This window comes from Hoplias malabaricus, chromosome 12 (genome assembly GCF_029633855.1).
Source record: "Hoplias malabaricus isolate fHopMal1 chromosome 12, fHopMal1.hap1, whole genome shotgun sequence".
In the NCBI taxonomy this organism is placed as follows: Eukaryota; Metazoa; Chordata; class Actinopteri; order Characiformes; family Erythrinidae; genus Hoplias; species Hoplias malabaricus.
In genome coordinates this window covers 14,696,662-14,724,040 of record NC_089811.1, presented here as the reverse complement: position 1 = coordinate 14,724,040, position 27,379 = coordinate 14,696,662, and the positions used below count along the sequence as shown (strand labels likewise).

The 27,379-nt window shown below is 38.6% G+C and overlaps 1 protein-coding gene across 1 annotated transcript; it reads right to left on the bottom strand.

Moving 5' to 3' along the window:
* Positions 1-5,259: 5,259 nt before the first annotated feature.
* Positions 5,260-24,599, bottom strand: LOC136664230 (interferon alpha/beta receptor 1a-like). The gene is made up of 8 exons (XM_066641334.1): positions 24,486-24,599; positions 19,054-19,180; positions 18,002-18,183; positions 12,843-12,982; positions 10,039-10,183; positions 8,545-8,672; positions 6,489-6,742; positions 5,260-6,245 (listed from the first exon to the last, which is right to left on the bottom strand). The coding sequence occupies exons 1-7, from the start codon at positions 24,526-24,528 to the stop codon at positions 6,533-6,535; spliced, it is 975 nt and encodes a 324-aa protein (XP_066497431.1). The 5' UTR covers positions 24,529-24,599; the 3' UTR covers positions 5,260-6,245; positions 6,489-6,532.
* Between the last annotated feature and the right edge of the window lie 2,780 nt (positions 24,600-27,379).

Below are 27,379 nucleotides of genomic sequence, written 5' to 3'. Positions count from 1 at the left end.
CTTTTGAATGAAATCATGTGTGCAACAATTAATTACAACCTCCTTTTGTCAACAAGACAGCACTTAATCATCTCCTATAACTCTTCACAATATGGGAGAGTACAGAAAGAGGGATCTTCAACCATTCCTCTTTGCACAACTTCTCTAAATCTTTCAGAGTCCTGGGTCTTTTCCTATGCACTCTCCTCTTCAGCTCACCCCACAGGTTTTCTATTGGGTTGAGGTGTGGAGACTGAGGTGGCCATGAGAGGAGCTTGATTTTGTGCCTTGTGAACTATTTTTGAGTAGATTTGGCAAAATGTTTAGGGTCATTATCATGCTGAAAGACCCAGTGATGACCCATCTTCAGCTTTCGGGCAGAGGCCACCAGATACTGATTCAAAATGTCCTGATATTTCAGAGAGTTCATGATCCCATGCGTCCTTACAAGGTTCCCAGGTCCTTTGGAGGAGAAACAGGCCCACAGCATCACCGATCCTCCCTCAAACTTAACAGTTGGCATGAGGTGTTTTTCTGCGTACTCATCCTTGGTGTTACACCAGACCCACTTACAGTGTTTGTTGCCAAAAATCTCTATCTTGGTCTCATCTAACCAAAGCACACAGTTAAAAGGTCCCAGTTAAAATCCCAGTACCACTGGCAAACTCCACCCGTTTACGCTTTTGAGTATAACTCAGAAAAGGCTTTCTCCAGGGGCGGCACGGTGGCGCAGCAGGTAGTGGCGCAGCTCCAGGGGCCTGGAGGTTGTGGGTTCGATTCCCGCTCCGGGTGACTGTCTGTGAGGAGTTGGTGTGTTCTCCCCGTGTCCGTGTGGGTTTCCTCCGGGTGCTCCGGTTTCCTCCCACAGTCCAAAAACACACGTTGCAGGTGGATTGGCTACTCGAAAGTTTCCGAGTGTGTGAGTGAATGTGTCTGTGTTGCCCTGTGAAGGACTGGCGTCCCCTCCAGGGTGTATTCCCGCCTTGCGCCCAATGATTCCAGGTAGGCTCTGGACCCCCCGCGACCCTAAATTGGATAAGCGGTTACAAATAATGGATGGATGGAAGGCTTTCTCCATGCATGCCCCCAAACAGCTTGTTGGCATGTAGATAGCACCTGATGGTTGTTTGAGAGACCTCGAAACTCCAAGATGCTACCATTTGATTCAATTCTCTTACAGTGAGCTTTGGAGAACTTTTTACTTCTCTTACCATTCTTCTCACTGTGTGTGGTGGCTAGATACAATTGCGTCTTTTTCCAGGCTTTGTCACAGTTTGTCACAGTTCCAGATGTTTTGAACTTTTTGATGATTGCTCTGACTGTAGATGAGGGCATCTGCAGGTGAGTGACTATGTTCTTGTAGCCATTGCCTGATTTATGAAGGTTGACACACATCTGTCTGACACACAACTTTAAAGACCAGTACAGTTTGTCACAGTTCCAGATGTTTTGAACTTTTTGATGATTGTTTGTCTGGTTTTGTTTTCTGTTGATTGGTTGCACCACTCTAAAGCCTTGCATTGATGGTAGATTCAGAAATAGCTAAGCATTTGCTTGTTGGATATCAATGCTACCTTAAGGTTTTTTAACCTGTTTTAAATGTGTTCAGATATAAGGCTAAAGTTTTCATAATTTTATATGAGTTTTTATTGTGAAGGGAAATTTTAAATGTGTATGTTCTTTTACAAACATGTGCTCATTGAATCGCTAGTATTTAGTATTAATTACTGATAATTATTAGAAATCTTTGTTTTATATAAAGATGAGCTGTTTTATGAAATGTATGTTGCATTGTTCTGGTCTTTAGACTGTTTCACCAACTGAGTCTTTAGTAGAAAAGGAATTTGATGGGAGTATATGGGAGTGCAGCTTGAAAGAGTTACACTCCTGCATCCAACGTATCAAGGACGTTTTTTTTTTGTTTCAACGAGTACAAGATGTAGCTGGTTCCTAGAACTTTGTTTCTGTATGAAACTGTTATCTCTTTCTCTCTGATAGGTGGCTCAGCTAAGAAAGAAGGTTTTTTGTTCTCTATCTCAGAGCGGGCAGAGCAGAGTAGAGGGTTAATGCATGTTTTTAGTTGCTCTCAATAAAGGTTACTCAAAGACAACTTTCAGTCTCATTTCTTATTAGTTGATCATTTCCATGACAGTATTTATATTGTACACACCTAAAAGCATGTCTACTACTGATTTGCAGTTTGTCTCGTTTAGATGAAATTCAAAAATTGTTCATAGAAGGAGAACATTTTAGCAGGGTTGCTGTTAGATATATACATTCAAAGCCTGTTTCTTTTAAAGTATGATTTGTTTCTTTACACTTAACAATAGCTGTGTTCTTTATGTTTAATGACAGAACTTAAGTAACTTGAGTAAGTGAGAATGTAATGGTTACATAAGTTTTGTTTGTTAAAGAAAGTCTGTAATAGTCAAAAAGCTTTGATTTTAGTGTTGACATGTAAATGTAAATGTAAACATAATATATATACAATTTGTGTTTTTATGCTAATGTGTAATATGTGTAATTAACTATTGAAGTGTATAATGAATGGTTATTGTTAGTTCCTATTTATAATTAACTTGTGTTATATAGATTTCATATACATACATATAGCCTATAGGAGTCATAAGATTTGAATATTTATGAACCTGACATTAATGGAACATAAAAATAGACAGATAGCAAAAGCCAAAACACCTTTGGTTAAAAGCTGGGCCAAGTCTGGCAGCTCTGGGTGATCAGAAAATGGCATAGGCCCAACTCTGTGCGAGCATTACACTGCTATCTGGGCAGAAGAGAACCATAAATGCTCAATGTACCCTGCATGTCATTCTATAACATCATGTTATAACCAGCAGAGGACAATATTTGTATGTTGCTCAATGTACCCTGAATGTCGTTCTTATAACGCCATGTTATAACCAGCAGAGGACCATGTTTGTACATTGCTTAGTGTCCCTTGAATGCCATTTCTGCCACATTGTACAATGTACATAGTTAGCTGGGTTACTAACACGTAAAACACAAACTAGCCCCTAACCTTACATGTCCTAACACAATTAAATTGTCCTGTTATAGTACCACCTGTTAGAGGGCATATAAACTGTTAATTCTTGATAACTGATATGTTTGTGGCAAGAACAAGGAGTAGAATAGGCTAGAAAACTTTGTCAGAGCATCTCACAGCACTTCATGTTGCCAGTAAGATGTAGTTCCCAAAGTGGGGGCTGCTCCAGGGAAGTGGAGTGGGACACAGCAAATCAAATTAATACATACATAATGCATTTCACTTGTAATAATTCCACCAAAAATGTGATTTATTATTTTATTTTGTTTTTCTTAATGAAAAGTTGCAATTTTATATAAATTGCAATGTTTAAAACAAATTGAAGTCCGAAGTCTGGAAGCAAAAATCTGTGTCAGAGTGGAGGCTTGAAACTACTTTCTCATCTACAAAAAAGTGGACACTGCAGAAATAGTTTAGGAACTGCTGGGTTAGTACTTAACATAAGTGGTTCAAGGAAGGACCATGCTTGCACATGCACTTAGGGAAGAGATGGCACCAGAATGCACAATGGAAAGAATTCAAGTGGGAGGAATCAGTGTGATGCTCTGGGCAATATTGTGCTGGGGGAACCAACATAAATCCAGCCAAGCATCTGTGGTATGTGCTAGAAAGACAAATTTGATCTATGGAGGCCCCACCTCGAAAATGATGGGACCTAAAAGACCTGCTGTTTATGTCTTGATGCCAGAAACCACAGGACACTTACGTACTTCTGGAGTCCATGCCTTGATGGGGCAGGGCTGTTTTTGTGGTCGGGACTCACATAAAATTAGAAACATGGTTTTAATGTTAAAGGAACACTTGGTAGTATTTTTCCTTACATTACTGGTTAAACATCGTTGTGATGTTCCACTGACCCGTAAAAGGGAGAATAGAGCCTCTGTCATTGCCATACTGCAGAAACTGCACTATGTAACTTTTGAAGAAGGGTAGGAAACCATCCCGATCCTTCCCCCTTTCCCTTAATTTCAGGAGAGTGCTGTAAACGTAGGGAGAGACCAGGAGCCAAAATACCAAACTTTACCCAGTGTTCCCCGGGTAAGAGGAATTCATACATTAAAAAAATTAATAAATAAAAAATAAAAAGAGATCAACATTAAAGTTAGGAACTTAGGAATACTGTTTTTACACCATTGTTTTTTTTTTATGAATCAACAATGCAAACAATTAATAATTATATAATAATTTATTAAAGGTAGAGTAGGTGATTTTTATTAAAAACATGTTTTGTTAAATTATTTCAAATATTCCGATAAAAATTAGTAAAATACATTTCCTTTCTGTATAGAACGCGGCTGTAAAAACGTAGTCTGTCGTTTCCAAAAAACAAACAAAAAAAGCCGATACCTGCCAGTCTAGATTCGCTTTGATCAGCCCCCACCCTACCCGCATGCACCTCGAGAAAGACAGGTTAAGACAAGATTTTCTAACAAAAAGAAGTTGGATGAAGCCTGACTGAACATGGATATATCCGTTAGGTGTTTTCTTACATGTGAGTCAGGTCATAAGGTAAGCAGTATATGAACATGGTGCCTTGGGTTTGCGTTCTCTGCGATGAACATAGGTTTGGGCGTCACAGAGTGTAGGAAGAACTTGAAGGAAAAAATATTCACCTCAGGGAAAAAAAACTCACTAAAAGGAGCAGGGACAGAGGCATAAAAACGTCCTGGCGCTGTATTTGTTTCTTTGCTGACAGGCAGAATACAGTACGCTGTATGTATGTAATCGCTATGTAGTGCAATTCACAAAATTTAAATCTAATATTTCTATGCACTGACCGGAAAAGCACGGTGTGTTGCGTCTGTCTGAAACTGAATACCAGGACTGAATCTCAAATCTTCTTCCACCTTATGTAGTCATAAAGTAATGTTTTAATCACTCAAATGCATTATAGATTGGATAATAAAACCATTTGTATCGCTGTTTTACATTTAGTGCACAGTAACACAGGGGTATACACCTATACTCTTAATTAAGCACCAGATCTGATTCTCTGATGTTTCTGGAGGTCACTTAATCATATCTGGTGCCTTCCAGATACTGCTGCTTATTGATGCTTACCAAACATCTGTTTACTATACCTAAATATGAAAACGTGTTTGAAACAAATACAAATGTGCTGCATCAGACTATTCACTTATAAAATGAATACTCTGCATTCATTTGCAAATTTTTAATAAATTCTATAATGAAAACTAAACATTCACACTTAATTTACTTACACCTGTTACATACATTCTTAACAAATGTCTCAGTGAGCAGTTCAAGTGACAGGTTTTTTTAAACACAGTTGAACCATTCTTAATACAATCCTACATATAAATAATCAAAGTGCAAAATTAATAGCAGTATTATTTCTAACAATGTTGTCCATGACCTTCTTTAAGACAACATTAGACTTTGCTCAAAAATCTAAACCTCTGTATTTCCTTATGGAAAATTCTGTAGTATAAAACCAAATAGACTTAACTGACATATTCTATGTCTATATAACCATATAAACAAATTAATACCATGCTATAAATTTAAGAAATGCTCCTAAACATTTATAAGTTGATTACTCTTCATCACTTCTCTTCATCATTACTCTTCATTTGTTATGCATTTTAAATTGTTAACATAATGGATTAAATATAATTTCCATAATGATGGATATTTGGGTTGGAGCATTGCAAATGCAGTAGATTTAAAGGAACACTAGGTATATTTTTACCTGTAGTAGTGAGCCTCAGGGCTCAGCACTGCAGAAATGACACTATGTAAGTTTCCCCTCGCCTTCCCCACTGATTTCAGTAGAGTGTAATAAAACTGTATTTATTACTCTACGTGGAGCCACAGGAGCAAAATATTAAATAAATCTTACATAGTGTTCCTTTAACTACCTTTATTTAGTGTAAAATATCTTTAGTTGGGCACAGTGGCGCAGAAGGTCGTGTCACTGTAACAGAACTCCAGGGTCCTGGGATTGTGTGTTTGAGCCCCGCTCCAGGTGACTGTGAGGAGTTTGGTGTGTTCTCCCTGTGTCCATGCGGGTTTCCTTCGGGTGCTCTGCTTTTCATCCCATGATCCAAAAACACACATTGGTAAGTGGACTGGTGACTCAAGTGTCCATAGGTGTGTGAATGTGTGTCACCCACTCCTGTATGTGTTCCTGCCTTGCGCCCAGTGATTCCAGGTAGACTCCAGACCCACAACAACCCTGAATTGGATGAGCAGTTACAGACAATGAATGAATATCTTTACTTAGTATATTACTTCAATATTACTTATAATTAGTTTAAATTCAGTTGTAATATAATGAAGAATATTTAGAATACATAATGTTAACAATTCACAATGCCCAATAAACCTATAAAAATCTTTACTCTCTTGTTATAAGTTTATAAATTTATCTTTGTATGGATGCATTAGCATGGGATTTCACTTTCAAAGAATATATTACCATAAATATATGCTTGGGTGTTATTATAATTGCCAGGATCTTCTTCAGGTTTCCGCTCCAGAACCAATGCCAGAGTCTAGTTGAGAACCACTGTTCCACTGACTGCACTCTGCTTGCAACTCTGCAATGTCTGGCTCCTGCTGAAGTAACTGTGGGGGTGGGGATTCAAACTGGAAAGTGGATTGGGTTACAAGGGCTAATGCGCAGCTTAGCTCCTGAGCCTCTAGTAAGGGAGGGCAGTCTAATGGAAGTACCTTATAATGACAGAAGACAAAGGAAAAGTTTACTTTTTGTTAATTAATTAATTAACAATTCATTCATATAGTAAGTAATGATATATATACACACACACATACTCTGTACTAATCAAATAACAAACACTAATATGTTTGCAAATATACATATTTCCAAAGGTTTATAGATGCATTATTCTCCACAGTGACTAAATATCCACAATTTGGAATGCAGAGTGTGCATGGACTGCCTGTGTACATAAAAGGAATGCTTATTAAATGGGATGCACTGCAGTCAGCTTGCTTAATGCCAAATATATGCTAGAGGTGTATAATGCCATTATATACACAAATGTAAATACTTTTATTATTAAGGGAGAAAAAAAATCCAAACCTACATGGCCCTGTGTGAAAAAGTGTTTGCCCCCCAGTTAAAACATAACTTACCTATGGTTTATCACACCTGAGTTCAAGTTCTCTAGCCACACCCAGGCCTGATTACTGCCACACCTGTTCTCAATCAAGAAACAATTTAAATAGAACTTCCTGACAAAGTGAAGTAGACCAAAAGATTCTCAAAATCTAGACATCATGTCAAGATAAAAAAAAATTCAGGAACAAATTAGAAAGAAAATAATTGAGATATATCAGTCTGGAAAAAGTTATAGCCATTTCTAAATTTTTGGGACTCCAGCGAACCACAGTCAGAGCAATTGTCCACAAATGGTGAAAATGTGGAACAGTGGTGGACCTTCCCAGGAGTGGTCGGCCGAACAAAATTGCCCCAAAAATGCAGCAACGACTCATCCATGATGTCACAAAAGACCCCACAACAACATCCAAAGAACTGCAGGCCTTACTTGCCTCAGTTAATGTCAGCGATCATGACTCCACCATAAAAAAGAGACTGGGCAAAAATGGCCTGCATGGCAGAGTGCCAAGACAAAAACCACGGCAAAAAACCAAAACAAAAAGAATTAAGGCTCGTATCAATTTTGCCACAAAACATCTTGATTATGCTCAAGACTTTTGGGAAAATACTCTGTGGACTGACGAGACAAAAGTTGAACTTTTTGGAAGACATGGGTCCAATTTACATCTAGTGTAAATGTAACACTGCATTTCAGAAAAAGAAAATCATACCAACAGTAAAATATGGTGGTGGTAGTGTGATGGTCTGTGGCTCATTTGCTGCTTCAGGACGTGGAAGACTTAAGTGGAACAATGAATTCCGCTGTCTACCATCTGTTTGTGACCTCAAACTGAAATGAATTTGGGTTCTGCAGCAGGACAATATTCCAAAACATACCAGCAAGTCCACCTCTGAATGGCTGAAGAAAAAGTGAAGACTTTGGAGTGGCCTAGCCAAAGTCCTGACCAGAATTCTATTGAGAGGCTGTGGCATGACCTCGGTTCATGCTCGAAAACCCTCCATTGTGGCTGAATTACAACAATTCTGCAAAGATGAATGGGCCAAAATTCCTCCACAGCACAGTGAGACTCATTGCAAGTTCTGCAAATGCTTCATTGTAGTTGTTGCTGTTAAGGGCGGCCCAACCAGATATTAGGGGGCAAAAACTTTTTCACACAGGACCATGTAGGTTTGGATTTTTTTTCTCCCTTAATAATAAAAACCTTCATTTAAAAACTGCATTTTGTGTTTACTTGTGTTGTCTTTGACTAATATTTAAATTTGTTTGATGATCTGAAACATTTAAGATTGACAAACATGCAAAAAAATAAGAAAACATGAAGGGGCCAAACACTTTTTCACACCACTGTATATAAATCATGAAACACACACACATACAAAATTTGCTTACTTGAATGCTATCAGGGATTTTGTATGCTGGGAGGGTTCTTCTGGACCAGCAGCAAAAATACAATAAAAATCCTGATATAGAAATACAACCCAGAACTGCAAGCACTATCCACCAGACTAAGGGTCGACCTACAAGTGACAAAAACAACACATTTAACTGTATTATAGCGTTCCAAGTAAAAAAAAAACTGAGAGAGTATATGCCAAAAATCTGCAGACACTAAAACAAACTAAAACAACTTTACCGTTCTGAGCTTATCATTCAACATCTCTAAAGCAAAGATTATGTGGTTTGGATGGAAGGGCAGTATAAATGAACCTACTTTCACTACCAGTGAGGGGGCCATCTTAGTACAGGTTACCGCTACCTTGGCATTTGGTTAGACAGTTACAATCGAAGACAAGTTACAATCAAAGGTCAGGCTAAACTTTGATTTCTGTACAGAAATCTTTCCTCCCTCACTCATGCTGCAAAACTAAAGAAAGTCTAGACTCCCTCTGTTTGACTACGGTGACACTGTTTAGAATAGAATTGAATAGAATCAATATTATTATTTTATATTATTATGTGGAAATTACTCTTTGATCACTAATGGCGTAACAACATAAACAACATCCACACATCCATAAACATATACCAATTAAAAAAAAAATTCATTATCTCCACACCATTGAAGAGTCGCTTGCAAAAGTACTCTTCAGAAACTTGATGCTCTGTACCATTCTGCTCTCAGATTTTCTACAAACTCCCCATTTAGAATTCATCGCTGCTCACTTTGCTCTATAATTAATTGGTCCTCCTTATATGAGCCTAACCATGCCTAATTTCAGGTGGTGCAGCAGGTAGTGTTGCAGTCACACAGCTCCAGGGACATGGAGGTTGTGGGTTAGAGTCCGACTCCGGGTGACTGTCTGTGAGGAGTTTGGTGTGTTCACCCAGTGTCCGTGTGGGTTTCCTCCGGGTGCTCGGGTTTCATCCCACAGTCCAACAACACATGTTAATAGGTGGATTGGTGACTCAGAAGTGTCCGTAGGTGTGTGTGAGTGACTGTGACTGTGGCTGTGTGTGTGTGTTGCCCTGTGAAGGACTGGTGCCCGCTCCAGGGTGTAATCCTGCCTTGCACCCAATGATTTCGGGTAGGCTCTGGACCCACCGCGACCCTGAACTGGATAAACGGTTACAGATAATGAATGTATGTATGGATTATTAACACTGAATGTTAGAGCATCATTCTTTATCTGAATGGAGAGTTGTATTTGTTCCAAAACTAACCTAATCTCACTTGTGTGTTTGTTGTGAATGCCATACAATCCTCACCGAAATGTTCCAACATCTAGTGTTAAACCTTCCTAGAATAATTGAAGCTGTTACAGCAGCAAATGGGTGACAAACCCCTAATTAATATTTCAGATGAAATGATGGATCAACAGGTGTCCACAAACTTTGGGCTATATATTATTCAATATGCAGTGGAAAAGGACCAGATGTTTGTACCTGTGGTAGTCATACACTGTGGAGATGTGAAATTGCTTGTCTTGTTGAACCCTATGTTAAAGACACTGACTTGCACACAGTACTCTGTCCAAAATTTTAGTGAGGTCAGTGGAGCATATGGAGCATCATAGTCCTTCAAGTGTTTCTGTTGAGGAAAGAAAAAAAATTATACACCTTGTTTCTAAATTCATTGTCCACTTTATTTGTAGTTCTACAAGTATATGATGCATACTTCATTAGCCCTCTTTTACCCTGTTGTTCAATGGTCAGGACAACCACAGGGTAGTTTTGTAATGGCATGGATTATTTTCAGCTTTGCAGTGACACTGATGTGGTGTTGATGTGTTGCGCATCAGTGTGGCTGGAGATTTTAAACCACTCAATGGACTGAGAATGGTCCACCAAACAAAAATATCCAGCCAAAAGCATTTGTAAGCAGTGTTCTGTTACCACTGATTCAGGAAATGGGGATGACCAGCAAACATGTAGCAACAGATGAGCCTCTATATTTACATTTATATTTATGCATTTAGCAGACGCTTTTATCCAAAGCAACTTACAAAAGAGGATCTAACATTCAAACTATAGCACAATTTATACAAATTACCTTACATTGACGGCAATATGCCAGGAAGTAATAAGTGCATTAAAGAAAGACTTTCAGTGCAAGAGATACTCTCGGAAGAGCTGGGTCTTCAAGGATTTCAAGCGTCTATCTCTGAAAATGTAGTTGTATTTAATACTAAAACATACTAACATCCCATTACCACATCACTGTCACTGCAGCACTGAGAAGGATCCACCACACAAATAATAGTTGATGTGGTGGTCCTAAGAAAGGGAGCTCACAAATTAACACATGGACTACTGTCTGTAACTGTACAACTGCAAAGTGCACATACATTGTAAATGAAGCTTATAGTATGGACAATGAGTGTAGAGAATATTGTAATTTTTCTGTCTTGGTTGATCAGTATAATACTAGGGGGATTTGTTGTTGTTGTTCTTTTCTTACATTGAGGCAATTTTCTCAGAATTATGCCTACATTTCCCATAAATCATGTAGTCACACAAAACAAATGAATGTCATGAAAGAGATCATGTGTCAGGTGACTCGGAAATGGGGAAGTGAAAGCTGTATTTGTAAAAGTAAGACAGTAAAAACTTTTTGTGGGAAAATAATTTTATTGAAACGGAAATGGAAACCGTTATGTATCATTGGTATATGACTCAAACCTGTATCTGGAACGTTTTTACAGCAATATAAAGGGTTTTACCCTTATAAATGTACCTCCAGACCCTTTAGATTTCCCACAGTAATTTGCAGTTAATGTTTTTGTTGTGTTAAACTTAATCATTTAATATTACAAATAGATAGTGTGTTTTTTTTTAATTAGCTTTACTTACTGGCTGATATAAAATAAAATAAAAATTGCTCTTTTTTGCACATACCAGACATAATCATGTGGAGTAATGGAGCACCATCAGATACAATTTGGACAAGTTGGAGTTTGAGATCAAGAACTAATCATCCAATATATACCTGTATCTGTGTTAGACCTCAGTGATGTAGTTTTATGCACAAGCATTGTTTAAAGCACTACAGGATGGGTTAGTAATATAAGATGACTCAAACATGGGGTGCTAAAGGAGGATGCAGTAATTTTATTGTTGCGCTATTTACATTAGTGAAGGCTGAAATAATGTAGTGCAGGCCTACTGGGACCAGAAAAAAAGTATTTTTACATTGGACAGGTTTTAGTATACATCCAACCAGACGACATTTATTGTGAGTGACATACATCGTTTCTACACTCACTGTGCATTCTCTGAGCTCCACTGAACACACAGGAGCACTTTATAGCTGGACAATTACATATTGTAGTCCATCTGTTGCTCAGCATACCTTTTCCCACCCCTTTTCAAATGGTCAGGACCCCCAGAAGACCTCCACAGCAGAGCATGTAGGATTTTCATGGTAAATCTTAGTGCTGTGATTGATATGGTGGTGTGTTAGTGTGTGTTGTGCTGATAAAAATGGACCAGACATATCAGTGCTACTGGAGTTTTTAATCCTTTCAGTGTCACTGATCGACTGAGTATATGTCACTAATGAAAAACAACCAGCCAAGAGTGTCCTGGGGTAGCATCCAGTGTTCACTGATAAAGCACCAGAGGATGTTTTCCACTCATACCAGCGCATACATTAACACATCACCATATCAGTGTCACTGCAGCACCAAGAACAATCTACCAGCCAAATTATACCTGTTCTGTAGTGGTCCTGACAATTGAAGGACAAGGTGAAAGGAGGCTAACAAAGTATGCAGATAAACATTTGGACTACAATGTGTAATTGTAGAACTAGACAGAATTTCTGTATGGTTAGTGGAGCAGATAAAATGGACAATAAGTAATACAAGGTAGGTGTGCTTTATCTAGTGATCCTGTGCATTTATGAGCAGTTATCTACTGAACTGGACTGTGCAAAAACATCAGAAATGTACAGTAGATATCACCAATGCCTGCAGAGTCACTTGCATTACTGGGTTTGGTGGTCTGGGCTCATGTTCTACTACTCCAGAGCATTTCATTTTGTGTCAGCGCTGTTCTGTGTAGACTGCAAATTCGAATGCTTTTGTCAGTAATGTGTGCAACAAAGCAGCAGAAATCACTCTTTAAAAGAAGTCAACAAATTTTTGGACCTCTATAATTGAGCCTAACTGTGTTTCATAAAGAAATATATCACAGCCAAAAACAAATATTTACAATTACCTAATGGAGTGTAAAAAGATGTGTGTTACCTGCTCAGGATTCAGCCGTTCCCAGTACCTGACTCTGTATGTCAGTGTCATCACAGAGCTCATAACTGATTGGGAAATAGTAAGGATTATCATATCTGTGTCTACCGTCATCTTCACTTCTCTGGGTGGACTTAGGAGCCCTGCAACATTCAAACATAACAGTCAATAACAACAATTCATCATCAACTTTATAAAAATTCCTGTTAAATACAATGTAGAATTGTTCTAAATATCAATTCATTTGTCTCTGGCTCCCCTCTACTGGCAAAGATCATGGGATACACCGTTTCAAAGAGAAGTACCACATTTTCATAGTAAATGGTTAGTGTACTGCCTGACAGCACTACCCTATATACAGTAGTTAACATTTTCGCCCAGCAAAAGGACAGGAACATGCTTTAGTCTGACTCTGTGAAATAATTATTAAAATAATAAGTTGCTCTGGATAAGAGTGTGTGCCAAATAATTTAACTATCAATTTTGTATGTCCAAAATTGCAAATTAATGTGTGAGAGAGAAAAAAAAACTGAGAAAAAAAGTGTAAAAACTGTATTCCAAGTCATTTATGATTATTTCTATTGGGATATAAATGTACATTTGTCTGTACCTGGACAATACTGTGTTAAAATAGATCTTGAAACGAGTATGACACCAAGTAATAAAACTACATAATATTTTTACCTTCAAAATACAGTTTAAAACATCACTGTTGTGCTTCACTGATATGTAATAGGGAGAACAGAGCCTCTGTCAATTTTATTCTGGATTGAGCACTGCAGAATTTGAACTATGCAAATTTTGGAGAACAGTAGGACCGCCACCACCACCACAAAGCTCTTTTTTTTCTATTTATTTCAGTACAGTGCTGTTAAACTGACTTACACTAGGTGGAGCCCCAGAAGCAATAAACCATAATTTTACTACGTGGTATTTAAACTGACTCTAGACTGAGAGTCAGTACCTTCATATTGTATAGAAGATATTCCACATGGAGATTATGACTTATGCCTTATTTTTTCCAATTTGAACACTCAAACATATATTATGGAGCTAAATACCAGGCTGTCACAGAGTCTTGTGTGAGAAATGAGGCAGAAGCAAGTGCTAACATAAGTGCAATAGTTTGAAAGACACAAAAGTGAAACACAGGGCTGCAAATCTATAACATAACACAATATGAACCTCAACACTGAAACAAAAATAGACCTTAAATAGGAAACATAACTAGGATCAAGTGCAAGCTTGGTCAAATGACCAACACCAGCTCACAGGTGCGGGGCACAGATGTTCACGAGTCATTTTTTGCAAGTCTGAGTCAAGTCTCAAGTCTCTCATCACGAGTCCAAATCGAGGCTCAAGTCTCTTATGGTTGAAAAGCATGAATTGCCATTTTAATCCCGTTTTAGGCAAAGGGTTTGAGACTAGACAGAGATGGGACTAGGACACAGGACTCTGGACAAGACAAGACCAGGAATGGGTGATAAGACAGGAACGGACTGTAGAAAAAAATGGGACGTCTCTCAAAAATTGATGAAAAATGGAAAACCTTTATTACAGCAAGCAGTTGCAAGATACAAAGATGTACCATGGATTCAGCGGAGCTAGACTGAACATTGAGTAAAAGAACACAGTATTTTTATATTCTAAACCCGCCTTTCATCTCAGCTCCTCCTAAGGAACACAATACACATAGAACCCTGTCATCTGTGAGGAACTTAACGTGTATTGAGTTCTATCACCTCCTTGTCTAGACTATGCCCCTTTGGTTGTGATGGCCCTGATTGTCCTCCAACTGTTGGTCACCTCTTTTGGTCACAATGATGTGTCGTGGCCCTTCCTGTTTATTCATAACAAAGGCTTTCCCATCTCGAGAAGAAAGCTGGTTTGAACCATTTGCCATAATGCTGTTGAGTGTAGTATGGTAAATAAGTAAATTTCCTGGGTCCACACTGTAATTTCTTACAGGACCTAGGCGACTAGACAGGGGACAGGAGCGGACCTAGATGACTGGACAGTTGACAGGAAGGAATCTGAGTGGAGGGGGTCGCCACCTTCAGTGGAACAGGAGTGGCGGGGTCGCCACCGGAACAGGAATGGCGGAGCCCACCATTACGGGAACAGAAGTGGCGGAGCCTGCCATCACAGGAACAGAAGCGGTGGGGTTCGCTGCCATCACAGGAATGGAAGGGTTTGCGCTGGCACAGGAACGGGGCCCTGCAGAGACATCCTCTGGAGAAGGGGGTTGGGGATCCTCTGGAGCAGGAGCAGCAGGAGGACCTGCGATGACATCCTCTCAGGCAGAGGGCCCTGCGGTGCTCTGGGCAGAGCTGCTCATCTCAGTGATATCTGCCTCAAACAGACCACTAGCACCCGGACCTTGAAAATGAACTAGCTCAATTCTTTACCTTCTTGAGGGGCCATGAGAGGAAGGGCCAATCTGAAGGAAGTGACCAAAGCCTCTATGCAGTTCTGATACTGCATAGTTCATTCATTCATTCATTCATTATCTGTAACCGCTTATCCAATTCAGGGTCACAGTGGGTCCAGAGCCTACCTGGAATCATTGGGCGCAAGGCAGGAATACACCCTGGAGGGGGCGCCAGTCCTTCACAGGGCAACACACACCTACGGACACTTTTGAGTCGCCAATCCACCTGCAACGTGTGTTTTTGGACTGTGGGAAGAAGTCCAACCCGAAGAGCGCCCGGAGGAAACCCACGCGGACATGGGGAGAACACACCAACTCCTCACAGACAGTCACCCGGAGCGGGAATCGAACCCACAACCTCCAGGCCCCTGGAGCTGTGTGACTGCGACACTACCTGGTGCGCCACCATGCCACCCTGATACTGCATAGTGAGTCAGTCAATTTCAGCACTGTTCCCCGGTAGTTATTCAGAGAAGACACCACAGCACGCTCCAAAATTTGGAGCAGGACTCGAAAAAGGAGTGGGACTCTTCCTCTTGTTTCTTTTAGTGCAAGGACCGACACACGATCTGGGACTACACTCAGCAATGGTAAGTCCCACAGACACCCAGCAGCCTTCCGCTACCTCCTTGTAGGGTGGGTCATTCTGTTAAGATGTAGGTGTAGGGGTGATCAAGGACAAGGTACAAGGAGCAGGGATGGAGGTTAGTGAAGGAGAATTTATTTATAATCAGAGACAAGGACACTAAACACAGAGCAAGAACACTAAACACTGAGGCATGGATGCTAAACAAGAACTGACCCAAGAGACTAAACACAAAGCAAAGGGGATAAGCATGGACACAAGACAATAAAATGAGCCAAACACAGAAACCTAGAAACACAGAGAAACATGGATACTGAAATGCATAGCACAAAGGCCGGGCAACAGCAAACAGTGACCCACACCCAAGGAACAAAAACATGGGCTATAAAAGGACACCACAGACAAGAAGCACCTGGGAAGGAAAACGAGTGCAGAACCACAAAGGAGGCACAGGTGAGAACACTAATGACAGGGCAGGGCTAAGGGAGGAGACAGGAACCAAAACAAAAACAGAGCCAAGTTCTAAAGTAGCACATAGTAGGCAAAGGAAAGCAACAGAACAGAACACAAGACATGGCAAAAGTGTGACAACCTGACAAACTTATATTGTCCAATTTTTGGTGGACATTTCAATAGTGTGCTAGACCCAGTACTAGACAGTTCAAACCCCAAATTATTGACTACTACCAAGTTTGCCCAAATTTGGTCAACATTTGTATCCCAGATAGGTTGTACGGACCCATGGCGTTTTCTTTATCCAGACAAAAAGACATTTTCATTTTTCTGACATGTCCACCACTCTTACTAGATCACTACAGATAGATTACTTTTTCATAGATACATTTTTTCTCCACTCCATTAAAGGCGTAGAATATCACACCATAGTGGAATCTGATCATGCGCCCCTCTCTATGGATTTAATAATTTCCTCGACCCACAAAACACGACCTCCTTGGAAACTGAACTCTGCATTAATAGCAGATGATAGTGTGTATGCTATGATTGGCAAATGCACTGGATAACTTTATACAGAAAATTAAATCTGATTCAATTTCACCCTCTATTTTATGGGAAACTTTGAAAGTCATAATTAGAGGGGAAATAACGGCTTACTCCACTATGCTTAAAAAATCAAATAATACAACAAAATCAAATTATTACTTCAGTCTCAGTACAAGCTATTATCTACAGATAGAGCAGAACAAGCTCTTTTGAGTTTGCGTGGTTATGTATATGAAAACAGGGTTAAAGCAAGCTGTCACTTAGCATGACTGCTGAAAGCTTGATCAGCTGCTCAACTTATTTTGCAGCTCAAGTGGAGATCTTACTGAAGACCCAACACAAATTAGAAACCAATACAAATTGAAGAGATTTTAGGTTCCATTGATAAGATGCAAAGTAGTAAGACACCAGGACCTGATGGGTACCCAAGTGAATTCTATAAAAAAAAATCTGTCACAAATTGGTCCCTCTTCTTTTTCAGATGTATAATCATGCATTAGAATCAGGCTGTTTGCCTAAAAGTTTAACATCTGGAGTGGAAAGATCCCCAGACTTCTATATTAATGTATATTGGTATTTTGTTTTTCTTATCGTTATATCATTTACATGTTACTGCCCATACATTTATTTACTTATATGTTAAAGTCAATTAGAAAAACTGGGAACAATTAATTTTCAAACAAATTGTACATTTACACTTTTCCACACATAAAATTGTGTTAAATTTTTTTTCTACATTCAGTATTAAATATTGTCTTGTTCTACTTTCATTTAAATAAGGGTTTAAATTATTTGCACATAATTGCATATCAAATGCAATAAAATATATAAAATTCAACTACAAAAATAATTACAATTCAAAATATAATTCAGATCAATGCAATTCAAATATTCAGAATTTATATTTAAACATTTATGTCAGTTATTTAGCTCCATAATATGTCAGTTGTGAATTTCCACAGAAGAAAAGCTTTTTTTTAAAGAAGATATAACACACAGGGTGTGTTTTTATAGACAAGTTCCTTCTCAAATTAGTAAATGTTTATGCCCCTAACTTCATCTATCTTTTCCAACTCATGTCAACATGCTTGGAGGAGAACACTAACTTAATACTTAATAAACAGTATAAGGACATTTTCTCACCGTCTTCATCTGGGGTGAACTTGAGATAGGTCCAGTTGGAGTGGTCATGTGCAGTTTCGACCCTGACTCTTATCTGGTAGGTGCCGAAGAAATGTAGGTGGCAGAGAGTGAAATCACACCAGCATTCTACCGAGCTGTTGCACACTTGTTTATATGATGCCTCATTGTCTTTGTTATTCCAACTGAGAAACAGAAAGTAATAGGGAATGTGGTCAAGTGTGGAGATCAACCTTCACTGCCTTTTAATCATTATATTATGAAACAGGCTCACTGAATGGAAGGGTATCAAAGGGTTTGTAATTTTTTACTTTACTGTATGTTTTATGGGCGGCACAGTAGCGCAGCAGGTAGTGTCGCAGTCACACAGCTCCAGGGGCCTGGAGGTTGTGGGTTCGATTCCTGCTCCAGGTGACTGTCTGTGAGGAGTTGGTGTGTTCTCCCCGTGTCTGTGTGGGTTTCCTCCCACAGTCCAAAAGCACACGTTGCAGGTGGATTGGTGACTCAAAAGTGTCCGAATATGTGAGTTCGTATGTGTGTCTGTGTTGCCCTGTGAAGGACTGGCACCCCCTCCAGGGTGTATTCCTGCCTTGCACCCAATGATTCCAGGTAGGCTCTGGACCCACCGTGACCTTCAATTGGATAAGTGGTTACAGATAATGAATGAATGTATGTTTTAAGATAACACTAAAGGCATAAAACTACATTAAATTATCAAAATTAGTGGACACCTGCTCATCCAACTTCTCATCCAAAAGTTTTGCCAAAACAACATTCAATGAAGCAATAAATATTAATGACATTTATTTTTTGTTTTGTATTGTTTTGAAGATACTATTTTACTATGTTTTTACAACAATATTTACCTTTGTTATAGCCTCCTGGATAATATTTCCTGTGACATTTTAACAAATCTGTCATTTTTTAAAAAAGGGTTATTAATTTGAAACATTATCTGCCAAGTAGTATCCAAACAGAAGCAGCAAAACTAACTACCCTTTTATGAAAACATGTGTATAGCACTTTTTATAAAGCTTTATATCAAAAGAACTTACAATGTGTAACCAGCTGTGAAGTGGACAGAGTCATTATGTTGTGTATAATTCCAGACACACTGCAGGGTGTAGTTCATGTCAACGGCAATCATCTGTACATTCTTGGGGCTGGGCAGACATGCAGAAACTGCAGGGAATAGGTGTAAAAGTATGTTTTTTGTTTGCTTATTTATTTATTTATTTTTGAACAATTCAACTAACAACTGCTTTGATATTGCTGGGCTATATTTACATTAATGTGTATGTGAAAGTCAAAGAACTAACGTAAATTAAATTATTTAAATATATCTTAATCACAATTTACTTTAAACATTTTCCTTTACTGAAATAGCCAAGACATGATTTATATCTTAATAAACTGTTATCTCTAAACTGGACCAAAATATAGACCAATTGCAGGCCTGCTACTGGAGTTTTAACTATGTACATTTGGGTCTTTTTAGGGGTTCCCATTTATTCACTGCCATGTAGGACTTCTATAATCACAGTGCTACCAAGTTAAGTTAATCTATGCTTCTTTTAATATTGCTGCTAAAAACTGTTGTTGGACAGCTTAAAAAGCTTGGTGTAGAACACTATTTTCACAGTTCTGTTACATCAGCTAACATGCTTGCTAACATCAATCTGTAATTTATATGCTTAACCACAATTAATAGATAGGAGGAACTATGGAATTTAGCCATAATATTACTAAGGTCAAATACTGATGGTAGATGACAAGTTCAGGATTACAAACATTAATCCAGCTCATCCCAAACATAGTTCAAAAGTTTCACAGCCCAGTAGCAATCTGCACACCCTCTCCTTCTATGACTAACACACACACACACACACACACAAAGGTCTGGACAGGGAACATTTAAGAGTGGGCATTCACTTGCAATTTCTTGCCACATTCCACCAAGCTGCATGGCTCTGTTAGCCGTATGGGAACTTGTATGATGTCATGGAAAAATAAAGAATGTGTTCTGCTACAGTCAGAGGTTCAGTCTGTACAAAATTGATGGAATGAAATTGCCTAATAAGGCACAACCCCATTTCCGGTTAAGCAGGCATATGAACAAAATGTGAATGAAAACAGAATGCAATGAACACAGTGGTAAACATGAGCCAGTCCCAACTTTTTGGAATATGTTGCCAAAATCAAAATGGCCAAATAAAAAAATAAAATAAAATAAATAAATAAATAAATAAATTCTCCACATTTAAAATGATGTCTTCCTACAATTGTAAATTAAATATTGAGTTTAAATTATTTGTTCGTCATTGTATTTTGATTTTATTTATATTTTGCACAGGAATTGTGGAATGCCAACAAAAATATACAGCCCACGGTGTCTTATAGGCTGTGTACATATGGAGTGAGATCACTGTCTTTTATGCGAGACCGCAAAAGCGACACTAAATCAACGTGCGCGACATGAATCCTATGGGCTTTTCTACTCCATCCTCCATGACGTGTGACAGCACAGCTCCCACCCCGTACGGTGAGGCGTCACATGCCAGCACAAGTTCTTTATCTGCCGAGTAGTGACACAGGACATTTGCTGATTTCAACAACTGTTTTGACAAGCAAAACGCATTTTCTTGATCTTTTTTCCAGGTCCACTGGGCATCTTTCCTCAGTAATCTGTAGTGGAGCCAAGTGTGTGGCAAGATTAGGTAGGAACTTGTTATAGTAGTTCAAAAGTCCAAGATATGCTTTTAGCTCAGTCACTGTGGTTGGACGTGGAGCTTCCTCAATGGCTCTTACCTTGGTTTGCACTGGGTGCAGACCATCAGCATCAATCTTGTGCCCTAAGTATTCAACCTGATCCTGTAAGAATGAACACTTACGCCTGTGCAGTCGCAAACCGGCTTCTTTTAATCTTCTGAGTACCTCATCCAGCGTACTCAGATGCTCAGCCAGGTCTCTTCCTGTCAGCAGAATATCATCTAAATAGATCGCTACTCTAGGAAGGCCTTGTAGCAAACTTTCCATTGTTCGCTGAAATATGGCTGGAGCAGAAGAAACTCCAAATGCTAGCCTATTGTAGGTGAAGAGGCCTCTGTGTGTATTTATTGTTAAGTATTTCTTAGACTCTTCGTCCATCACAATCTGCTGATAGGCGTGACTTAAATCAAGCTTGGAGAACTTCTCCCCTCCTGCCAGTGTATTAAAGAGGTCATCGACCCGAGGAATAGGATATTGCTCGAGCGAGGAGGCACGGTTTACTGTTAGTTTATAATCGCCGCGTATCCTGATGGAGCCATCCGGCTTCAACACAGGAACGATAGGTGCCGCCCACTCAGCATACTTGACAGGTTTTATAATGTCTTGTTTCAGGAGCCTCTCTATCTCCTCTTCAACCTTCACCTTCATGGCATATGGAACTGAGCGGGGCCTATAGAACTTGGGAAGGGCTTCAGCAGACACGTGGATTGTGGCCTTCATTCCCTTTAACCTGCCTAGTTCTTGTTTGAAAACATCCTCATGCTTTGAGAGTACTTCCTGTAGTCCAGGTGCCCCTGTTTTCACATGTTTTATTTCATCACATTTCAGCTTTAAAGCCTCGAGCCATCCTCTACCTAACAAGCTAGGGCCCGTCCCTTTCACCACCACTAGAGGCAATGTCTTTATTTGCTGTGCATAGTTCACTACTACATTAGCTACTCCCACTATGTTGATTTCCTCTCCCGTATATGATTTCAGAGACAGTTTAGTTTCATTTATTTTGGGACGGTTTTTTTTCCATTTATCTTTGAATAACCTTTCATTCATAATGCTTACACTGCATCCAGTGTCTATTTCAAAGGTCACTTTCTTGCTGTTCACATCCATTGTCACTTCAAGTGGTTTACTTCTCTGTATTGAAGCTTCTGTTCTCATGCATGCCAGTGTGAATGCTTCCTCCTCATGATCAGAACTATCTTCATCCTCCTGTCTCTGTAAATTGTGAGACCTATGTGACCGCGGGGCCCCCACGCCTCTGCTCTGCTTTGTGTGCTTTCTGTTCCCTGTGATATGTATCTGCTTTATTTTTATTTCTGCATGCCTTAGCAATGTGTCCTACCTTCCCATAGGAATGACACCTGGCTTCTTTAAATTTACACTCGGCTGCACTGTGATACTTCCCGTGGCAACGGTAACACACCCTCTCTTCCTTTTTTTCATCTCCCCTCTTCAGGTGACCCTCCGTTTTCACTTTGTTGCAAGCTACAGGCGTCCTTTGTAGGTCTTGGGCATTTTTGTTTGCAGTTTCTGCAGCTACTGCTAACTGAAATGCCTTCTCAAAGGTCAGGTCCGGTTCGGACAGCAGACGTCTTTGAATCCTATCCGCAACCCCGCATACCAGACGATCTCTTAACATTTGTTCCAATGTAGTGCCAACGTTACAGTCATGAGCTAGTTGCCCGAGCTCTGCTACATATGCGCTCAGATTCAGTAGGCTGTCGGGACCGCGAGTCAAACTCTGCACTATCTCACTTGGTTTAGGATTGAAGTGGTTTTTTAATATCTTATTTAACTGGTCGTATGTCTTTGTACTTGGCTTATCTGGACTCACCAGGTTTCTCATGAGCTTGTATGTGGCTGGACCTACCACACTTATTAGGATAGCCCTCTGTTTATCACCATCTTCAATCTTATTTGCTTCAAAAAACTGCTCAAGAATCTCGCAGTACTCGTCCCAAGTCTGCTCTTTTGCATCAAATGCGGACAGGGTGCCAATCATGAACGTAGTCATGACTGGGCCTCTTAACAAGCAGCAATTCTTCCAGTATCCTCGTCGCCAATATGTGATAACTTGATCCGTCAATAAAGATGATTCGGAGAAATCACTTTTTATTATTTTATTCTTGAACTCTACCAAGCATTCCAACTATACAACCAGTTCTCACATTTGCACAGTCTAATCTCCGCTAATGTCCTTTCTCCACACGTATCTCCACAGTACATCCTACTGGAATAAAGTGGTGTTGCACTCGCTAGGAGACTGGGAGAATTAGGATACCACAAATATTATCTGGAGATTGAAGAATGTATAGAATCTTATATGAGTAATAAATATTTAAATTGCATTGATCTGAATTATATGTTGAATTTTAATTATTTTTGTAGTTGAAAGCAGCTAAATGATAATTTATTTGTTTATGACCACAGTTCATTTTTCAGTAAGTGTAGTTGCAGAGTAACTTTATTAAAATAGACCTTTATAATTAACTCATGGACATAGTTATCCCCAAATACTGTACAGTATGTACAATCTATTGGTTAGCTTCTGAAGCCCAGAATCATGGCTGGAGCACAGAAGTATGCCCAGCCAATGTCGGGTGCAGAGGATTTGTGGAAACATCTACCACCAAACTGCTGAAAGACCTGGGAATAAGAGGCTACAGCCAGTGCTCAGCCATTAAAGCTGCTTCCAAGGCAGCAGAGAGAAGAAGCCAGTGTCTTTGGATAATGTGGAAGGATCTCTGGTGGGCTGCAAATTAACATCATTATTTGGGCATAGGATGAATGGCAAAAGTCAAACACTGTCTACATTGTTTCAGTATGTAATTTTCACCATTTTTAATTTTTATTATGTTGGCCAAATATAGAGAATTTGTTTGTTGGGAAATATGTCTGTGGGTCACAAAATATATGTCAAACTATACCTACAGTCAATGGTTCTAAAACAAATGATTCATTCAAATGATTTCATAAATGAGTTTTAATTTAGTTTAACCAACTGACAGGGACAGGGGTGCCACTAAAAATGTTGGACCCCAAGAAAGATTACAGTTTTAACAGATGAAATTAAATGTTATATTTGAAAAAAGCCTACACAAGGCAGTACTATTAAAATAATATTAGTAAGGGCCCCCTGTCAGTGTCATTTATTTAAATGATATGTTTTAAAATAAGCACTAACAGACCCATTGAATATATTCTGTCTGGCACAATGACCTTCATTTAAAACTATGAAACCATAAAACACTTGATAAATGGATTGTTATTTATCAGTAAATTAATATATTTAAATATCATTTGTGATATTTAATGGAACAATAAATATATAAATAAGGGTATAGCCCATTGCAACTATACTGTCTGAGAATAAATAATGGTCTCTGTAAAAGAATTTAATAAACAATCTAAACATGTCACTGCAAACTTAGAAATACCTGCCCAAGCATGTATTTTTTACAGGGAACTATGAAAGGCACCTACTGCGGAAGTCTGTTCACTCTGTGATGATATGACTGAACGATTACATGTGCTTTTAAGTTTCAGTACAAATGAATATCTGGGAGGACTGTAGATCCTACACTTAATATGTAGGAAAAAATCTCTCCACTGTAAAATTTGAATAGTATATGCATTTACTAAAAGAATCCAGATACTGAACAGCTGAAAAGCAACCTGGCAACATTTCTCATTTCATTTTCTCTTTCACTCATGATCTTACCAGAGAAAAGGATGAAAAGGCCCATGTGGAGGTACACACACATTTCTGTAGTAAGTCATCCAGCTTTGTATTTCCAGCTCCTGTTAAGCATCCCTGAGCTTCAGCATGGCATTTATTCAATTGTCTACAGGAAATGTTTGCTGTAGTTTCGAAAAATCTGCTTTGACAAGCTCTGACAAGCAGTCTAACCACTTCCGTGCCATTTCAAACAAGCTATGCCAACAAAGACAGCCGTTGCAGTGCTTTCTGTGTTGCCATTTATTCAACATGTCATCTTTGCAACCTTCATACAACCCCAATTTCTAGATATTATGTTTTTGTTTTGTTTTTGTAAAATAAAATCAAAACAACAATGTGAAATTTGATTTACAATAAATACTTTCACTGACCAGTTTGAATATACTAACTCATAATAACAAACATTAAGGCATAATATCTCATAAAAAGCTAATGATATCTGGAAATAATGACATGCTTATCTCATAATTACAACATACTCAGCAATTTTTTTTATTATGCATGGCAGAAATTCTGTACTCTTGTGTCAGAACAGTATTGGAATTACCGACAGAATAGAGACAGACATATCTCATAAATATGAGATACTTGCTCATTATAACAAGATACTTGTTATATCTCATAATTATGACATACCTATCTAAAAAAATATGAGATATCATTATTTATTACATACTATCTCATAATAAGAACATACTTTTTTTTATTGTGTGTGGAAGTCATAGGTTTACGTAGATAACTTGTATGAAGGATTATAAAGTTTTGATCCACTTTCTTGCCCATTACCTGTTATGAAGGCCAACAAGATAAAGTCGTTTAGGGCATTTTGTAACTGTCATTAATATTGAGAGTTATAAAAACAGGTTTGTAACGAGAATATTTCTGTATATAATCTTCTATTTCTGTATTTAATCTTCTGTTTTTATAACTCTCAATATTAATGACAGTTTTCTCAATTATAAAATGACATTTATTTGTTATGGATTCTGTTTTTTGGATTTCAGAACTTTAGAACCTATTTTAACGCCACAGATCTCAGAACAGTAGTGACAGTCTAAACTCCAGTAGCTCTGATGTGTATGATCCACACACAATGGTTGTGTCTCCCGACTCCTCATTTGAAAGAAACAACAATTTAAATAGGATGCGAATTATACAATGACGATTGAGGAGGTTATAATGGGAAACCAGTATAGCACAGACACATGCTTCAGTAAATGTCAGTAAAAAGTCTTACAATCCTTAGAAAGTTTTGCTTGTTTAAATCCATTACACCAGCTAATGTGTCACATACCACAACACAACCTTTGTAGTCAGGGGTCACCAACAACATATTCATTCATTCATTCATTGTCTGCAACCACTTATCAAATTCAGGGTAGTGGTGGGTCTGGAGCCTACCCGGAATCATTGGGTGCAAAGCGGGAACACATCCTGGAGAGGACGCCAGTGCTTCACGGGACAACAAAGACTCGCTCACACACTTGCACCTATGGACACTTTTTAGTAGCCAATCCACCTACCAATTTGTGTTTTTGGACCGTGGGAGGAAACCAGAGCAACCAGAGGACACCCACATGGACACGGGGAGAACACACCAAACTCCTCACAGACAGTCACCTCGAACACATAACATCCAAGTCCCCTGCAGCTGTGTGACTGCGACACCTACCTGCTGTGACACCGTGACACCCCACCAACATTATATTATAGAGCAAAATCACACAATCCTATTGGTTACTACCATACAAAATTTAGGCCTGTACCTTACTAACATTAAAGGCATAGATCACCCAATAATCAAAATCTGTCACCGGATTTCCTGCCCTGAAAATGAAAGTCATATTATACGGAATCTCTTCCACAGGAACCATGTGTTAATTAATTCTGAATAAATAGGAATGATGTTAATGAAATCACTGAAACTTATGCTTATCTACCCTTAGTACTATCTCATCCATTCATACTGGGACCAATGCAGCATCTACAATGTGAAATGTTAAGGAGAGAGATGTGGAATGCCTTTATATAGAAACTTCTCTATTATTAGTCTCCAAAGTAAACTCTTTTTTAGTGAATTACGTTAAGTGAAACAAGTTAAAAACAAACAAAAAACATTTTAACCAATGTGCCTCAGCCATGTACGTCAATGTATTGATGCACTGCTGTAATATTTGTTTTTACTGTAGAACTACACATAACACAACTAAAACCTCACTCCAATAGCCACCGGATAATGAAGTTTTAGGTTCTTCTAATGTTCTATTCCACCTTAAAATGGTGCATACATTACATTCAGCTTACATTACATACTTTATGTTGTGCATTAAACACAAACATTCCACATAAAAAATAAACCTGGCTTCTTATCTGAATGTTCTTGGAGATATGATTCAACACTGAAAAATACTTTCATTAATTTCAAGAACACACTACTGCAACAAAATAAGTGTTATATTAATAATAATATCATATATATTTTCTTAAATAATACCATTGTTTATTGTACATTTGATATTTTGTAACTAAACCACCTCCACATGACTGAAGTCACGCTTTTTTTGAAGCAAATTTCTCTGCTTCAGATCCATTTTCCACCATATTTGTCACTGTGCCTAAATTACCTAAATGGGTAACTGCATGAATTCATTGCATAAACAAATTCAAATATCACTATTATTACAATATTGATTTGTCATTTAAAAAAAATATGTTACATGGTTACAATGGTTACAATGATAATTGTGGGCTAATGGGGTATAAAATTCATCAACACAGGGCTGCAGAGAAGTGGAACTGCATTCTCTGGTGTTACAGAACTCCTTCCAGAGTCTTTGTTAGAATTAACAATCCAACATCAGTGCCTGACATCTAGG